Source organism: Mchenga conophoros, linkage group LG18 (genome assembly GCF_057382185.1).
Source record: "Mchenga conophoros isolate Kocher_MC1m ecotype Shallow Benthic linkage group LG18, M_conophoros_male_GT1.1, whole genome shotgun sequence".
Lineage (NCBI taxonomy): Eukaryota > Metazoa > Chordata > Actinopteri > Cichliformes > Cichlidae > Mchenga > Mchenga conophoros.
In genome coordinates, this window is record NC_140543.1 from 1,422,499 (window position 1) to 1,440,515 (window position 18,017).

At 46.0% G+C, this 18,017-nt stretch overlaps 2 protein-coding genes across 3 annotated transcripts; both read right to left on the bottom strand.

Annotated features, from left to right (window-relative positions):
• Positions 1 to 342: 342 nt before the first annotated feature.
• Positions 343 to 3,780, bottom strand: LOC146552813 (uncharacterized). The gene is made up of 2 exons (XM_085254367.1): positions 3,556 to 3,780; positions 343 to 2,795 (listed from the first exon to the last, which is right to left on the bottom strand). Exons 1-2 carry the CDS (start codon positions 3,725 to 3,727, stop codon positions 1,894 to 1,896), a joined length of 1,074 nt encoding a protein of 357 aa, XP_085110493.1. The 5' UTR covers positions 3,728 to 3,780; the 3' UTR covers positions 343 to 1,893.
• Positions 3,781 to 6,017: 2,237 nt separating this feature from the next.
• LOC146552814 (uncharacterized) lies at positions 6,018 to 15,042 on the bottom strand. 2 transcript variants are annotated; one of them, XM_085254340.1, is made up of 3 exons: positions 14,797 to 15,042; positions 14,280 to 14,623; positions 6,018 to 11,729 (listed from the first exon to the last, which is right to left on the bottom strand). In XM_085254340.1, exons 2-3 carry the CDS (start codon positions 14,449 to 14,451, stop codon positions 10,729 to 10,731), a joined length of 1,173 nt encoding a protein of 390 aa, XP_085110466.1. In that variant the 5' UTR covers positions 14,452 to 14,623; positions 14,797 to 15,042; the 3' UTR covers positions 6,018 to 10,728. The 2 variants fall into 2 exon arrangements, with proteins under 2 accessions (XP_085110466.1, XP_085110465.1); XM_085254339.1 differs by having other exon boundaries at positions 14,727 to 14,817.
• Positions 15,043 to 18,017: the final 2,975 nt, after the last annotated feature.

Genomic DNA, 18,017 nt, shown 5'->3' on the forward strand with positions numbered 1-18,017 from the left:
GCCATGGCAACCCAGTACAGAAGCCCAGGTTGGCCGTCACATTATACTGGTGTGACTACACACAACGGTACAAGAGTCACCACCAGCACCCCCTACAGGCCGAGCCCCAAATACACCACTGTGGCTGACAGCAGCTCTGATCTCACTGGCACACAGCTTTGGTCCTGCACAGGTTTCAGGCTGTGTCAACTTTTACTGCCAAGTCAATGTTCATGTGTGTTCAGAGAAAACTGCTTAGAAGCTTCCAATAAGGAGCTGACACAGATCTGCATTTGTCCATGACTGAGGACGAGCTACTGGCAGTTTAAAGAAGTCAAACAGAGGACGGTTTTACAGATTAAATACTTTATTTGATGCATGCATGAGATAAACAACAGTCAATAAAATCAATGACTGTATTCAACAGCTATAAATGCAGTAAGTCACAGTCACTGCTTTCATCCACACCTGTGAGCTTGTGAATTAAAGCTGGAGGAAAGATGAACCAAACTCTGCTTTCCTCGGCTCTGACAGGTTCCCACGGAGCAGGCTGGGCCTCGCGTGGGCCCCTCAGAGAGGCCTCCAGCCACCCCTGCAAACACCACCAGCCAGGTCCCGCCGTGGGAGGAGCCGGGTCCTGGCTGGGAGTCTGAAGCACACAGTCACCACCTCCAGACTTTACACTTTATTACTGTCACAATGATCATGAGTTGTTTTAATATGAATGTTTTGCCTTTAGCTTTTGCCACCACCTCTAACACTGCTTCTTCTGTTGTTGGGTGGATTCTGAAAATCTAACAATAAACTTGTGTAAACGAACAAAAATGAGCTCAAAGAGATTAAATATCCGTCCCTCTAACAATCAAACAGCCCAAACAAACATATATTTAAAACTTTTTCTATCTATTAAAAAACAAAAAGCTCCTACAGTTTGTTTCTCCACATATTCAGCTGTACTGAGGAAAATCAGGTTATAATTCATTTACACTTAAAATCACACCAAACCGCCCCTGAAGGCTTCGATGCCTGATCATGTGACCTCTCACTGTGGGAAACATTGTGTGAGCTGAGCTCTGTGGTTTAGAACAAAGGTTTGTTCTGGCTACATAAATGTTACCTTTTATATTTAATCTGACGACTTTGTTACTTATTGAGACATTGATGATGCGTTTTTGCTGCTCCCCATCCTGGAGAGCTTTCTGTGGGTTGGAAACTGCCTGGGATTAATCTCAAAAACCCAGCAGGGACGTGGATGTCCCCACAGTAACTCGTGAAAAGCGCCTGATGATTTCATTCAGTTTTATTTATACAACACCAAATCACAACAGTCGCCTCAGAGCGCTTTATACTGTAGAGCCTACAATAACACACACAGAGAAAAACCCAACAATCATATGACCCCCTGTGAGCAGCACTTTGGCGACAGTGGGAAGGAAAAACTCCCTTTTAACAGGAAGAAACCTCCAGCAGAACCAGGCTCAGGGAGGGGCGGGGCCATCTGCTGTGATTGGTTAAGTCACTGGGACTCGAGCGGACCCTGACGGACTCGCAGACTTGGGAAGTGTTATTCCTGTTTCACACATACAAACACAGACTTTGGTCTTTGTGAGGATGTCGTAGAGAATAATATGAGAGCAGCCTGCAGCACACACAATGATCCAAATGATGGATATCCCATAAAAAACTATTGACTAGTTGGGTTTGTGCATCCCGAATTCCCACTTTCAGGTTCCCACCTGTCACTCGGAGGCTGCAGTCACTCCTGAATATGTTCGAACTGGACGTTTTCATTCTTACACACTGTAGGAATAATACTTGGAGCATCCTGGTGTGACAGGATTACATTTGTCTCTTTCCTTTTTGTGTATAAGGACAGCTTTAAAGTACCTGTGACCAGCACCACTAACAGTACCACTACTGGGACTCCTCCCCCGTGTGAATTTTCATGTGGCGCAACAAATGATTACTGCGTGTGAACATTTTCCCGCACGTTTGACAAGAATAAGGCCTCTCGTCTGTGTGAGTTCTCATGTGGCGCAGCAGATTGCTGCCTCGGTTAAAAGCCTTTCCACACGTTTCGCAGGAATACGGCGTCTCTCCCGTGTGGACGGTCGTGTGTCTTTTGTATGTCGACAAGTCTGAAAACCTGTCCCCGCAGGTATTACACAGGTAAGGCATCTCACCTGTGTGCGTTCTCATGTGGACCATCAGATTACTCCTCACCGTGCAACCTTTCCCACATATTTTGCAGGAATACGGCTTCTCGCCTGTGTGAGTCCTCATGTGGACGGTCAGCGTTCCCCTCTGAGTGAAACTCCTCCCACACGTTTCACAAGAATACGGCTTCTCACCCGTGTGGACTCTGTGGTGATCAATCATCTTGTACTTGTTCTTGAAGGCTTTCCCACAAAAGCCGCACGTTAAAGACTTTTCCCCTGCGGTGGCGTTACACGGACTCTCTGACACCGGAGAGTCTCCTGCGTTGCTGCTGTGACTTCTAGACGCTCCTGGATCTGCGCTGCGGACTCCTTCCTGGTCTCGGATCTCGGTTCTCTCGGCAGAGCTGTGAGAGAGGAGCTGATCGCTGTCCGGCTCTGAGTCGCTGTGCTCGCTTTCCTCATAAGTTTCAGTCACCATAAAAGTATCGATCTCCTCCTTCAGCACCAGCGGCTCTCCCTCCTGACTGCTGCACAGTTCCTCGGGTTCCTCTTTAATCTGCGGAGGTTCTGGTTCCTCCTGGTCCAGACTGGAGCTCCTCTCCTGCTGCTCAGGGAGAACCTCCTCCTCCTCCTTACAGACAGGCTGCTGTGGGACGTCTGGAGGGACAGAAAGAGACAAGAAATCTGAGAATTCCACAAAAACAGTTCAGAGCAAATATATTGTTTTTACCACTAATGAGGCTCCACAGAGTGAACATGTTGCCCTCCCACTCTGTGGAGTATTTTAGTGCATCTTCAGGATGAGTCTGAACATGCAAAGGGTCAAAGGTCACGCCTCACATCTGTGCTGAAAACACAGACAGCTGACGAGCTGCGTGAGAATCATGTTGAACTCTTGCAGTCCCTTCAGCACCACCGGGCTGGCTTTACTGGGTGGTGAGCTGACAGCGGTGCGGGTGGATGCCTCGCCGCTCACATGAACAGTTGGCCATCTGTGTGACAGCGTGTGGCCTGCAGTTCAGTGCTCAGGTGAGTGTGTGGTGGTCGGTGCAGCACACACCAACAGACTCAGCACACCGATCTGCGAGGCTGGTGTGGGTGTGGAGCCCGGCTGTCTGCACCTCCTCTCCACGACGTGCTGCACAGCAGGAGCCTCATTCCACAGGAAATACCTGAGTGGGCTTCACGCCTGCTCGCTGTGACACCTTTTCACTTCTAATATCTCGTTTTTATCGTAAACAGTGTTGTTTAACATTTCATATGCTGCACCTTGAACAGAGGACCTCATTTCAGTGTTTACATCATAGCTGAGCATCTATAAGAAATCAGGCTGGGTTAATAAAGTGTTCTGGCTCTGATTCATTGATTGGCTCAGGTGGGAACAAAAGCTCCTCCCCTGCGTCAGGCTGAGGCTCACCTGTCTTGTGCAGCTGTGTTTCGGGTTTCCAGGTGATGCTCAGCAGCCTCTGCTGCCGGTCGATCACTTCCTCGTACTGGACGATGGTTTTTTCAAACTCCAGGAAGATTTCCTCGGCGGCAGCAGTTAGTCGCTCGTTGATAAACTCTCTCAGGTACCGAACTGACGACATCGCGGCTCCGACAGCTCACAGATCCGGCGGAGAGACCACCACAGCTCCGACTTCCTGCTGAAGCTCCCGGAGGAAACGAACAATACTGGCAGCGTTTCCTCTTCACTTCCGCCTCGTGTCACAGGGAAGCTGTCCCGGTGGCTGGAAAACATGGAAATGGTGCATTAGCGCCATCTGCTGGCGTGGAGTGTGGACCGGCGTCACTGAGAAAAAGAAGCTGTTTCCTCACAGCTGTCACAGTTTCCTGCTGTTTAAACCAGAGCGTCCAAAGTGCTGATGACTCATCTCTCCTGCTTTCCTCTGTCCTGTAACACCGTCATCCTTCCTTTTCCTCCACCCACTGCTTTTGCATCGTTTCTGCTTCATCATCCTTTGTGTTTCTGTGTGTCTGAAGCTGATTAGAGGGGCAGCTTTGTGGAGCTTGCTTTGCAGGCTGATCTACTGCTTCATTCCTTATTTACAGAATGATTGTTGTGTTTGTTGGCTCTCTGTCAGGACGTCTGCTGACTTGTATCTGCAGTATATTGAACAGGTAACAGTCTTGTGAGTTTCTCTGGTGTATAATGATCATCCACCCTTGATCCTTCCCTGTATGTTAACATGAACCTCAGGAACAATGAACACAACCCCAGTTTGACTGATCTGCATGCCTTTATGTACAGTTTAAAGTAAAAGCTCTCCTTCTTTTCCAACACTGTGGCATCAGGACGTATTCCTGGTAAAGCTGCTGTTCACTGATGTTTAACCCTTGTGTGGTGTTCATATTTTTGTTACTCAGCCAGTGTTCATGGGTCTGGTGGACCCGCTAGAGTTTTGGCTTTCCAAATTAACACTATCAAACAATTTTATGTTAAATTACTCAACAGATGTTTACTTCATCCCAATTACAAACCATATGAACAGTAAACATGGTTAATTTTTTCCCTTTACCTTTGTTAGATCACATTTATGAATTAATGTGCTTCTCGGGTTTTTTTTGTTTTGGTTTTTTTTTTAAATAAAATGTTATAAAAAAATAAATCAGTTGTAATCAAGTGGAGTGAGCGGAAAGACACAACACATTTACACGTGAAGCAATATGTTTCACAACTAAATGGGATCAGCTGCTCATCAATGGTGACATTAGGCCCAGGGTTGTAAAACAGGGGGAGGTGGTGCACCCACTTATCCCACACTGTCCTGATGGCAGCTAGCTTGTCTCTCTGCCGTCGAGCTGGTCTGTCATCTCGGTTATCAAAACGAATAATCCTGGAAATTTTGTGGAAGTTTTCCAGAGACACTGATGCACGGAAAGGTTCTTGCCAGTTTCTGCATCCCACAGGATTCTGTGGATTCCCCTTTGGACCTGAAAACTCCTGCAAGGATAAGAACCCCAAAGTAGGCCTTTGGGGTTCTTAGATAAATTTGGTCCATCTCCTTCCACCTCTCTCCAAAAACACACCGTCCTTCTAGATTACTGCAATCCAGAATAATTTTCTGGATGGAATCTGGGATGAAAAGCTCAAATGAAGACTTGATGTCCTGCACATGAGTAACTGTCAGCCGTGTTGGCCCTGGCTTATCACAGTAACAGCTCTGCAGGGTGGCTCATTTCTTGGGCAAGAAGACCATTCAATGTCACCAGTTATTGACATCCATATTTCTTCACTTGCTGTCTGGTGGGCTTGTTCTGGTCCTGGAGCTGGCTGCAGATGGGGTACTCGTCTTCGTTTTGTTACTAAATGGTGCTCAACCTCATCCTCTTCTTCAAAGTCACTGTCAGACTCTGAATTTTCAGAAATGTGAAATATTCTGAAACCTCTTTGTCAACATCATCATCAGAAGCCCCTCTCTCTTCCAAAATCAATCAGATGGCCCTCGCAGCAGATAATCTTTTGCCATCTTGATCAGTTGTGATAAAGAACCACACTGGCAAAGTCTTATTTATAGTATTATGCCCCTAATTTGCAGGTGGGACAGGGTATGAGAAAATAAAATTTGGATCCCTCAAGAAAGAGGGTAAAATGTGCGGGAATGTCAGAGCAGACGGTGTTGATAGTTGAATTTTCAACAATGTTGCAACTTTGTGCGGAGCAGGAGGGGAAGAAAACACTATCAGCAGCACCAGAGAGGAGGAAGACAGAGTGTGGGAACACAGGACCTGCACTTTCAACACTTTTATTAGACCTGGGTCCAGTGGACCCGAACACCTTGTATGTAATGTAAATGCGTGGGGGGAGGTACAGTATGAGGTCATTGAAAATTAGTTTGGATTTATGTTCTTCACAGAAAATAAGCCAAAGCCAATGAATTTCAGGTTGAAAAAACAATTAATTCTTTAATTTTTCTTTTGAAAAAAACTGAAAACGGGTCTCACAGACCCGAACACCATACAAGGGTTAAGCTGCTCTGACACCGTCTGAGTCACAGTCCACACAAAGCTTTATATCCATCCTGTTTCCCCAGAGTGGTTCAAAGTGTCCATGACCCTGGAGACCACCTGCTCTCCTCTGATCTGTGGAGGCATTCCTGCACGTTCGTTCAGTGACGTTTGCTTCCACATCTTTTAAATGTCTCCAGATATTACAAAACAATTTCCAGTAGGAAGGAATATTTATTCTACACATCAAACACTAACTTGACCATCATGAATTCATTTTCAACCTAAACTTCAGAATACTCTTTAAGTTTGAGCTCACATGAAAGATCAACTACTTTGAATCTGTTGTGATGTTTTTGGTGCTCCTGGTCTTAAAAATGATATTTCTCAATGTTTATGTTGCTTTGAATTCGTGCTGTAAAAACGTGCAAAACTACATTTTCTTTGCTTTGACAAAAACAACTGTAAAACATGACAAGTCACATGTTCTGGAGCCTTCTGAGGATGTCACGCTTAAACCTCAAATGATCTAAAAAAAATATCTGACCCTGAGTCTCACTTTAAGCATGAGAAGCATCAGTGATGGAGAACATTTGTGCTTTCACGTTGTGTTTGCACACAGTGCAAAGTGCTCCATCCTCCCTCCTCAGAGTGATTCAAATGCTGCTAACAGTCTGTGAACCAGGAGGAAGAGGAAGTGAGAGAAGTCAGACTCAAAGAGGAGACAGAGGGCGACATCATCCAGTAGGCGGGGCTCTCCTTCTGCACTGTGTTCAACCATTGTGTCAATAATAAGTGCTGCTGTGAAGAGAACAATTCTCAGACTGAATGTTGAACATCAGCTAGTTTCTCCTGTTGATTTAAACCTTGTTGTACAGATGGAACATTGGCTGTGGATTATTCTTGCTGCTCTTTTCTTTGGTGAGATACAAACATCAACATGTTTCCTCTGCTTAAATAAATGTGTGAGTCTGATTAATGGTGAGTTTTTAATCATGTTTATTGATCCATCTCTTCCTCTGCATGTTCTGTTCTTCCTCAGAGTGTAAAGGAGAAGACAAAGTGATCCAGGATCAAGGAGATGTCATTGCTGCTGAAGGAGACACAGTTACACTTGGATGTAGATATGAAACATCTGATCCATTTCCATATTTGTTCTGGTACAAACAAGAAATAAACAACTTTCCAAAGTATGTTTTACTGCGTGGCACTTCAGGAACAGAAGATAATGATCAGGAGTTTCCAAAAGACAGATTTGATGCTGAGGCCAAGAAAACAGAAAAGTCAGTTCCTCTGAAGATCCAGAAGCTTCAGCTGTCTGACTCTGCTGTGTACTACTGTACTGTGAGGCCCACAGTGACAGGAAACAGCAAAACTCTGTACAAAAACCTTTGGAGCAAAGACAACAGAATACTCCACAACATCCACTAGAGGGAGCCACACACTGTTAAACCTCTCTGGTCTGTCAGGTAGAGTCTAGTTTCTCTTCACTCGTCTGGCACAGCTGTGACGAGTCCACCTGAGACAGCAGCAGCCAGAAGAGCAGAGCTGCTTCAAATCATCGCACAAAAACATTTTTCATGCCTGTACTTTGAGTTTACCTCTGAGGATGCAGATCACAAGTCTACAAACATTTAATGCAGCAGGACAAAGCCTGCGAAGCCTGTAGGAGCCTTAACAGGCAGCACACAAACCTGCTGCACTGTGAGGTCTGTTGTGTCTTCAGCTCCACATCCTGATGGTTACTCGAGTTATCAACACTTTAGGCCAAAACAATGTTTATTTCTGAAGAGCTTTTTACAACAGCGTGTTGAACACGGTCTTCATCTCGTTAGTGTCACCTCTGAAGATGTAGTGTGAACACAAGACGTCCTTCAAACAGAAGCCAGGGAGCTCGAGAGGGCTCCTCAGCTTTGGCGCTCAATCCACAAATAACCGAGACAATAACACAGACTTCAGTCAAACATGAGAACGTGACACGGACTGATGGAAGACCTCACGTCTGTGTGCCTGCGGTCAGCAAGGAAACCAGCTGACGCGCTGCTTCTCCACCTGTCCGGTTTTTAGATTTGCACGATTAGACATTAATGTAGCAGTGAGGACACCACAGAAACACACAAGCAGGAAACACTTACAGCTTTATCGTACGGATATTATATAAATTACATCTGTGCAGAAAGCAGGCAGGGTCAGGGACAGCCTTTATAGCAAACTAATGAATAAATACAGTCGTGTCCACTGACGCACAGCGACTCACAACAAACGCAAACATGAAGAGTGTAGCACACGTGTGTGAGACACAGCTACTGCTGAGCAGACAAAACGAAACGTGGAGACTTCGTCTGTGGTTTGAAATATTTACAGTACGTAGTGTCTGTGCAGGCGCGCTGACAGCACCGCGGCTGTTTCTCTAATAAATACAATCTGAACTATCAGTATATGAAACAAGTGATGCTAACAGTCATGTTACATTTGGCTGGGGTCTGCTGTAATCTGTGATCTAACCCATGCAGCGTGCTTGTTTCAGAGAGAGCAGCTGGGCAATAACGAGCCCTTCGTGGCTGCGCAGGCAGCACGACTTGCCCCGAAATGTAAAGTATCAAAAACAGATCTTCAGCTGTGAGTCTGGGTTTTGTAGATTAAAGTGGGGAACACACGCCAACTTCAATCTTACGCTGTCCTGACATCATTCACCTGCTGTTACTCCATTTAACCATGTGCAAAAACAAGATGGCACAGCCTGCATCATAGTTAGGGCTGTGCAATATGACGAAATATATCGGACGTTGAAATGTTATTTTATACGCTATCGTTTGTTTGTATATTCATAATACTGCAGTAAAATCCACTGTTTATGGTGATACGTTTTCATGGTTTGGCCACCACGTGGATGCACAGAGAATCCCAGCATGACCAGAGAAGACGAGGCAGAACCAGGTAGCTCAAACTGACGGACCAGTCCAATCAAATCCAGAACCTTAGTCCTAAACCTTGGGCCGCCTCTGTAACACGGACATGGTTTGGTTATGAAACATCTGACTACGCAAATTATGGTGCAGAGCTCAGACTCAAACACAGCAAACCTCTTCAAGCAGCCACACAAGAATCAGGTGACAGAGTGTGGACAGAGTTTACGGACGAGAAGCAAAAACGAGCCGTCGGTGTTCACAATGAACCTTAGGCTACGTCCACACGTACACGGGTATTTTTGAAAACGGAGAGTTTCCGTTTTCATCCATCCATCCATTCGCTTCCGCTTGTCCTTTTCAGGGTCGCGGGCGGCGCTGGAGCCTATCCCAGCTGTCATAGGGCGAGAGGCGGGGTACACCCTGGACAGGTCGCCAGTCTGTCGCAGGGCCAACACACAGGGACAGACAACCATTCACACTCACATTCATTCGCACATTCACACCTAGTGGCAATTTGGATTAACCAATTAACCTATCCCCACAAGCTGCATGTCTTTGGACGGTGGGAGGAAGCCGGAGTACCCGGAGAGAACCCACGCAAACACGGGGAGAACATGCAAACTCCACACAGAAAGACCCCGGCCTGATGGTGGAATTGAACTCAGGACCTTCTTGCTGTGCGGCAACAGTGCTAACCACCGTGCCACCGTGCTGCCTTAAAAAATAATCCCGTCCACACGTAAAGGCAGAAATGAAGGAAAACGCTGCTATGAACATGCCAAAGCAGCAGGTGGCGCTAGATTCCTAACCGTGTAGAAATGTTGGCCAATCAGAAGTCTAGAAGCCTCGGTGGGAAAAAGTAAACAAAGCTGGGGCATAGAAGCAGAACCGAGTCGTATGTGTGGAGGGACAGTAACTGTGTGTATGTGAGCATTTAAACACTGCAGAGAGTAGAATTAACAGTATTGTTGAAATTCATTCCACCGAAACAATAACGTGGCGCACAGTGTGACGTCAAAAAAGACGCACACCTTTGACGCTGCGTTTTCTCCGTTTTTCTCGTCCACACGTAAATGCAACAACTGAGTTTTAGAAAATATCCACCCTGGCCGGAGTTTTTAAAAATCTCCGTTTTCAGTGACCAAAAACGCCGTTTACGTGTGGACGAAAGGTGCAAACGCATAGAAAAATCTGCATTTTCAAAAATACCCGGGTACGTGTGGACGTAGCCTTAGACTCAGAGATCAGAACAGGCTCCTCCCCGCAGCACGCCGTTTAATAAATACGCAAAGAAACAACTTCTATCTAACACGGTTAAAACACTCGACGTCCAGCTGGAAACGCTTCCCACAGGTCGAGTTGCCCGAGATTCACAGAGTTTACAGAAAAAGCTCTATTTTGTGATATTTATGGTTATCAGGATGAGAAACGTCTTCTATCAGGAGATTCTGGTCATACCGCACAGCCCTCATCACAGCTACATCTGATTCAGTGCTGGTAACGAGTACACATCTTTCTCTTCATGCTGACAAAAAGAAACAAACTCCTGCTGCCTCTCTCGATTTCATATCTTCTCATTTCTGAAACAAACACAGGTCAGCGTCTAGAGTCTGTGTTAAAGCTGGAAAGTGCGCCTCCTAGCTGGTTGCCCACGTATCTTTAAATAGATACATTAGCGTGGTCACCGGTACGAACAGAGAAAACAACGGCGAGAAGGTGACAGGAAGCCGACCTCACAGAGAGTCTTTGCCCACAGAAATGTCCGACTTCAGCGTCTCAGCTGTGTGAGTTTTCATGTGCACCAACAAACCACCATTTTTACTGAAACTCATCCCGCAGATTTTACACGAGTACGGCTTCTCGCCGGTGTGAATTCTCATGTGCACCAACAGAGTACATTTTTTAGTGAAACTTTTCCCGCAGGTTTTACAAGTATACGGTCTCTCGCCCGAGTGGATTCTCATGTGGACCAACAAACTGCCGCGCTCCGTAAAACCTTTCCCACACGTTTCGCAGGAATACGGCTTCTCGCCCGTGTGCACCGCCTTGTGCTTTTTAAGCGCCGACAAGTAACAAAAGCGCTCGCCGCAGGCGTTACAAACGTACGGCTTCTCGCCCGAGTGGATTCTCATGTGCACCAGCAGACTACCTTTTCGAGTAAAACTGTTCCCACACGTTTCACAAGAATACAGCTTCTCCCCTGTGTGAACTCTCATGTGGCCCAGTAAAGTACTATTTTTAGTGAAACTTTTCCCACACGTTTTGCAGGAGTACGGCTTTTCGCCCGAGTGGACTGCCATGTGTCTCTTAAATGCTAACGGGTCACTAAAAGGCTTAAAGACCTTTCCACAAACATTGCATTTTAGAGATTTGGGGACTATGTCGGTGTTACACTGACTCTCTGATGTGGGAAAGATTTCTGCGTTGCTACTCTGACTTATGTTTCTAGTGGCAGTTGAAGTAGAATCGAAACTCTCGCTTCCTTCCTGATCTCGGCTTTCGTAGAGAAGAGAGCTGCGAGAGCCGAGCTGGTCGCTGTCCAGGTCAGGTTCACTGAGATCGCTGTCGTCATAGGTTACAGTCACCATAAAGGTATCAGTCTCCTCCTTCAGTGCACGCTGCTCCCCGTCCTGACTGATGCACAGCTCCTCCTGTTCCTCTTTAATCTGTAGAGACTGTGTTCGGCTCCTCTGCTGAACCTCCTCCTCCTCACAGACATGTTGCTGTTGGAGGTCTGAAGGCACAAATGGAGACACACAAACAAAAAGTTGTCAGAGAAATTCAGCTGAGCCAGCAGTGTGAACATGACAGACACCTCAGGCGGCACCGATTACCACTGCAGAAGCACCGACTGCATTCTACTTTGATGAGTTCATATACAAACAAACTTTTCAAGGCAAACAAATATTTATTCAACAATTTCCCCCAAACTGCACTAAGTTAGAGGATCTGACGGAGGCGCAAAAATCTAGCTGAAAATGAGCTGCTGACATATTTTCCTTCAACAAACAAAAGCATCTTGAACAACACAAATGTCGCGTGTTTCCATCATGTTGCTGCATGTTTGCAACACCAGACAACAGGAAATCGACTCTGAGCCACTTTGGCTTCCTTAGCGTCTGTAAAATGTTCAGCCGGGTCGGACGATTTGGTGTCCGATTACGTTTGTTGTTAAGAATGCTTTCTTGGTGCTCCCCGTCCCCCCGAGGTTCCCTTTAGAATGAGGTGCTTCCGTGCAAACAACGTGCTTGTGTGTGACTGTTTGACCTGCCACCGGGCGGACCAGCTCGTTATCAGACACAGGAGCGACTGACCGGCTGTTCTTTGCTGTTCTGCTTTCACACTCAGCACCACAGGCAGACAGTACAACATCTGCATCGCTGCAGATCTGTCACTCTCCTGCTCCGTTCCCTAACTCGTGCACAAGGCGTTAAGATAAACACTGACAGACCTCAGCTTGGCAGGAACTTGAACTCCCTGACCTGGAGGGGTCGCTCCTCCCCTTGTCGACTGAGCTCAGATCTTTTTCCTGCTGCTTCACACTCAGCTGTGAACAACCCCAGCGCAAGCTAAAAGTCACCGTCTAATGCAGCCTTCTGGCTGCAGCTGAAGTTGTGTCCATAAAAGTTCTGAGCAGAGTCAGCGGGTCTGCTTTCTGACTACAGTGTGAACCAAGCTCTACCTGCATTCACACAAGGACCAAACTGTCCATCCCAGACTCCCAAAACACTCCCCACAGGACACCCGAGGGCTTGCTGCCTTCTCCCAGTCCAAAACAAAGAACTGAGACGTGTAATCCCCCTGAGGGGCGACTCTCATCCATCCTACCCGGCCGTGTATTCAGGTTCGGGGATATGTGAAAATATTTCCAGGACAGTTGTCAGTCCAATGACCAATCATAGGTGATATACTCGCACAGGTGACTTTTTGATGGGCGGAGCGATCATGCACAGACTGATTCACCCATTTAGAATTTATACATTTTGTTTGGAGGTTATATTTGACCGTCTGTTGTTTCAGTTTTAATACAGATGCTCTTTCAATTATTCAATCATTTAGTTATTTATTTGAAATGCGCCAAATCACACAAAAGACTTTACATCAGAGATTTTTTAATGTTCGCTGGAAGAGACGTTTTAATTTTTAACATACTTTTTTTGATTTTGCACTTGTTGTTTGGTTGAGTGTGTGAGACAGATAAACATGGTTAGAGGCAGCTTCTTTCTGCTACCTGGGCTCATCACCTACGATCTTCTGTTTTTTCATACTTTTTCCATCTCTGTTTCAGCCAGCTTGTCAACCAATCAGGATTCAGCGTGACCACAGTCAGGCATTAACTGTTGGGTTTTAAAGGGTACAGTAAAGGACTGAAACATGCTGGGTGCTCTGTATGCAGTGCACAAATCCAAGCAACAGTCGGGACCTGTTCCCCGACCCAGAGGCACAGGAAAGTAGTCCTGTGTGGAAACACCCACAGAGGGGATACGAGTGCCACAGAAGGCAAATCCAGGCCAGAGTGCAGCCGTCTCCAGCAGCTTCGTTTTATAACACGAGCTGTGCGTTTTGGCAAGCCCGACTACATCCTGCTGGTATCGCTCGTCCACCAGAGAAGTGGCTTTCCTCACCTCTGTGGCCAGACTGGTCAGAGATGAAACTGCTCGAGGCACAAAGAACTGAACCCCTAAAGCCCCTCGCGCAGCTTTTTATGGGCTGTGGCCCCCAGACACTCACTCCAGGCCCGGCTCCAGGATAGGGCCTGGTACAGCTACACAAACCCCTCCAGCACCACAAACAGCTGCTGATTCACACACAGACAGAACAGGTGTGTTTAGATGAAGATAAAGTGGAACTGGTTTCAAACAGTCCTCAGCACAGCAGCAGATCACAGCGCTGAGGACGAGCAACAGCCTGCAGATCAGTCACATTAGATATTTTATTATTGCACAGCGACTTCATGTTTCCAACATTTGTTTGCAACTTTCACAAGTGCAACAGGAAACATACATTTATATAAACGTTATATTTATATGTATAAACTCCATCTGGAATAAATAATGTGCTCTGAAGCTCGACTTTTGATGTTTTCCAACTTTGACAGCAAACATAAAGGAACTGATTGAGTGATCCAGGTCAGAGAAAAGCTCAAATCCACCAGCTGCTGTTTGAATGCAGCGCAGTCCTGTCCTCTGTTTGCTCTTTGTTAGCTCACATCTCCAAAAAGTCCTCACAATCAGAAACGTCCCGCAGAGCTGTGATCAGGATCCTCCCTCAGAGGGACACTCACCTGTCCTGTGCAGCTTGATTTGGGGTTTCCAGGTGATATCCAGCAGTCTGCGCTGACGGTCGATCTCTTCCTCGTACTGGACGATCGTTTTTTCAAACTCCAAGAATATTTGTTCAGCAGCAGCAGTTAGTCGCTCGTTGATGAACTCTCTCAGATACTGAACTGAAGGCATCGTTGCTGCCGCAGCTCACACACTCAGCTCACACAACAACAACACACTTCCTGCTCAGTCAATAAAGCTAACGGCACTTCCGCTTTTCCTGGTTTACTTCCGCCTGGTGCCGCACGGTGCCGCTCCGCCAGAGGAGCACAGTTACTTTTCTTTCCTCCTTCTACGTCTCCGTCTGAAAAACAAGTTATTTCGATCACGTCATGTTCTGAATATCACTCACATTAACAAGAGTCCCACCAATTATACATTTTAAACGTTATTTCTCAGGTTCAAACCTTTAGCTCCCAATCACAATGTCACGAATGCGAAACGCTGTTTGTCATCAGCTCTTTTCATATTTACAACCTGAAGTCAGCCGGATAAACATCACGGCTCAGGCTCAGTCACTAAAGTGACACAGCAGATAAGATGAGAAGCATCATTCCACCAAATCACCAGGACTTAAAGTATGGACCCTGCAAAGTCCCGCTGCACTCCGTCCCCCGTCATTATGCAGATTCAGCGCAGAGCATGTGCACCCCAGAATGAGCGCTGTGGCCATGTTGACAGGAAATCCTGCAAAGTGATATCATTCATATCAATTTGCTCTGTTTATTATGTCCTCTGACATGTTTTAAGTGTGCTACTGGAAATACATGAAAAATCACTTTGTGAAAAATCACTGTTGAGTTTCCTTTTTATTCAGAAAAATAAGTTTTTGCATTCAGTCTATTGTGTTTTTTTTTTACACCGTTTCCCCAGCTTTGGAAAACACGCTCACAGGCACAGATGAAGCTGCAGGTACACAAACTGTAAAGCCAGGTGGGAAAGCTTCTGATAAGATGTTCTTCTGTTCCCCAGTACGTTAAAGGATCCTCTGATCGTGGAGTGTTTCTCTCCTCCGAGTAGCGCTGGACCTCAGTGATGGAGTCCGCTGTTGTTTGTCTGCCAACTTCTTCATCGAGCCGCTGCCACAGGTTTTCTGAAATAATAAAAAAATGCATTATTAGTAGTATCAAAATAATACTGAACTTGCCTGGAACAGGTGACTGCTCTGATGATGGTCCAGGCTGTGGCTCAGATGTTGTGCAGGCAATTCCTGCAGCACACTCCACTTTCAGGCGATTGACTGTCTCACTACACTTGGAGGAACTACGAAATCCAAGTGTTATAAATCTGGGGTCTGAAAGGTCAACACACTGAAGGACTCCAGATTAGAAGCGGTGTCTGTGACACGACGCCTCAGTTGGTCATGGAGATGGGTGGCTGCTTGTGTGTAGATGTAAAGAGTTCAGCTCAAGTGCCAAATATAGCATTCTCATCATCATCACCTTTGATCCTGAACCTCTCCTCAGACAACTCCACTGTGGCCTGATGGAAAGGGACCAACACAAGAAGTGCTTCCCTTACGATGTCACACTCATCAGCCGTAAGTGGAGTTAAATCTGTTGGAAGAGAAGCAACAGATACCCAGCCTGCTTCTTTCTCATCATGTAGCCGTGACAGCATCTGATATGTGCTGTTCCAATGTGTTGGTACGTCGTTGATAAGTTTCAAGACGGGCTGTCCCACCTGCTGCTGCACTTGAGCAAGCTTTCCTTTGGCTGCAGTGCTGGATCTGAAGAATGATACGATTTGTCTAGATTAGTCTCTTATGGATGAAAGTTCAGGGATTTGATCACATGATTTCTTGACTAATACATTGAGTTTGTGTGCAAAGCAAACTGAATGTTGAATTTGGAGAGTTCTTGTTGTTGCATCGGTCACGAGACACCTTATTAATGATGGCCCAGTCATCCATCATGTCCTTTTTGAATTGGGCCAAACTGTCTGCAGTGTCATGGTCCTGGGCCATGTGGTCCCAGTATTCTTAGTTTCCTGTATTTTTGTATTTCGTTCCTTATTTAGGCCATGTTTCCTGAGTTGCCCTGTTGTGTTGTTCCCAAGTGTTTTCCCTTCATGACTCTTACCCCCTGTGTGCCCCTCTGTGTATTTATGAGCCCTCGTCCCTCTTTGTGTTTATTCCCTGTTTCCCCTGCCCGTTATGGCTATGTTCTCCCTGTGCTCTCTCTCTCCTCCGGTCTGAACCCCCGTGCACTTCCTGTGTTACTTTGTGCCTCTCGCGCCTGTATACGCCATGTTCACCCCGCCCTGTCTCGTTATGATTATCAGTGTCACCTGTGTTCCCCGTGTGCTCCCACTTCCCTCGTTAACCCTCTGTGTATTTATGTCTGCGTCTCCCTCAGTTCTGTGTTGCGTTCTCCCTCATGCTGCGTGGATTTCCCTGTGTCTCTCTGCGAGTGTTAGTTTATGGTTCCCAGTTTAAGTTTTGTATTTCCTGTGATCTGCCTTCCAGCATTAAAGCTGTGATTTTGAGTTTATCCCCTGAGTCCGTGAGTTTGCATTTTGGGTCCTCATCCTGCCTGCCACACAGCGAGCCATGACATGCAGTGTGACTTTGTGGAAAGTGTTTCACACCCAACACAGATGTGCACAACTGCCACAATACTAGGGGTCGGCAGTCCTTGATAATAAAATTCAGGACTGCCGGGTCCAGAACAGTCTTCCTAGATGATTGATTTCAAAATAATAAAACACATATTAATTCAAAAAATGATAAAGCTGCTCAATGTAGGCCGACCTGTGTTCATTCTCGGTGTGTTTGTCTCATTTTCACGTTTGGCTCTGTAATGCCTAAACAGTGAGAGGTGCTTTTGTTTGTGAAAGAAAGCTGCGACATTTAGCCTGCATAAAATGAAATGAATAATTCCCACTGCAGGTCACATTGCTGTTTTTCCTGTCCTGATAGATTACACTGAAACAAAGACACACAGTTACCATATTTGCAGTTAAAAGATCAAAATGATCCCACTGCAGAAACAGAAATTTCGTGCTCCATTTCGTTATGGAGAGATGTGCATTTTTATTTTTTGTAGAGAGATGTTTTTTTTCTTTGCGAGAGTAATTTTGTTTTTTTGGGATGCGGTACCTCTTAAACACCGTTTGGCGCGTTGGCAGTGCGCTGTATTGATCACGTGACTTTTTATTAAAGCGACGCACGCACCGATACAGGCTTCGCTCTGTGAGCTGGATACTAGTGATGTGCGATACCAATGATTTCCTTTACGATCCGATACCAAGTAAAATTCAGGATGGTATCAACGATACTGATCCGATACCGATACTTTGTACAACAACTTATTTTATTTATTGTATCTCAAATTACAGCTTCATAATGATTAAAAGGCATCAGATTACTTGTTCTTATTGCTTAATAATGCACAATTATCACACAGAAATAAAAAACTGAAGTTGTGCTATTTGAACACCTTGCCTGCCTGCAGCACTAAAGGACTCCCTGTGAGACGTCTGTCTCGCCCCAGCAGCACCTGTCCCTGTCCTCCTCTTCAGTTCGCCTCAACATACGCGTCTCATATTCTGTGATATGATTTACTCTGAGGTGTTTGATGATGTTAGTGGTGTTGCCACAACACCTCACTGTCTTGCCACATGTATTGCAAACCATGTCTCAGCCGTTTGTGGAAGTAAAATACGTCCACACATGACTCCAACTACGCTCAGCCATT

What these genes read in the sequence shown, in the direction of transcription:
- LOC146552814 (XM_085254340.1), bottom strand. Translation starts at nt 14,451, where the DNA reads ATGCCTTCAGTTCAGTATCTGAGAGAGTTCATCAACGAGCGACTAACT. An exon ending in AATCAAGCTGCACAGGACAG is followed by an intron (nt 11,730 to 14,279) that starts GTGAGTGTCCCT and finishes TTGTGCCTTCAG; the next exon opens with ACCTCCAACAGCAACATGTC.
- LOC146552813 (XM_085254367.1), bottom strand. Translation starts at nt 3,727, where the DNA reads ATGTCGTCAGTTCGGTACCTGAGAGAGTTTATCAACGAGCGACTAACT. An exon ending in AACACAGCTGCACAAGACAG is followed by an intron (nt 2,796 to 3,555) that starts GTGAGCCTCAGC and finishes CTGTCCCTCCAG; the next exon opens with ACGTCCCACAGCAGCCTGTC.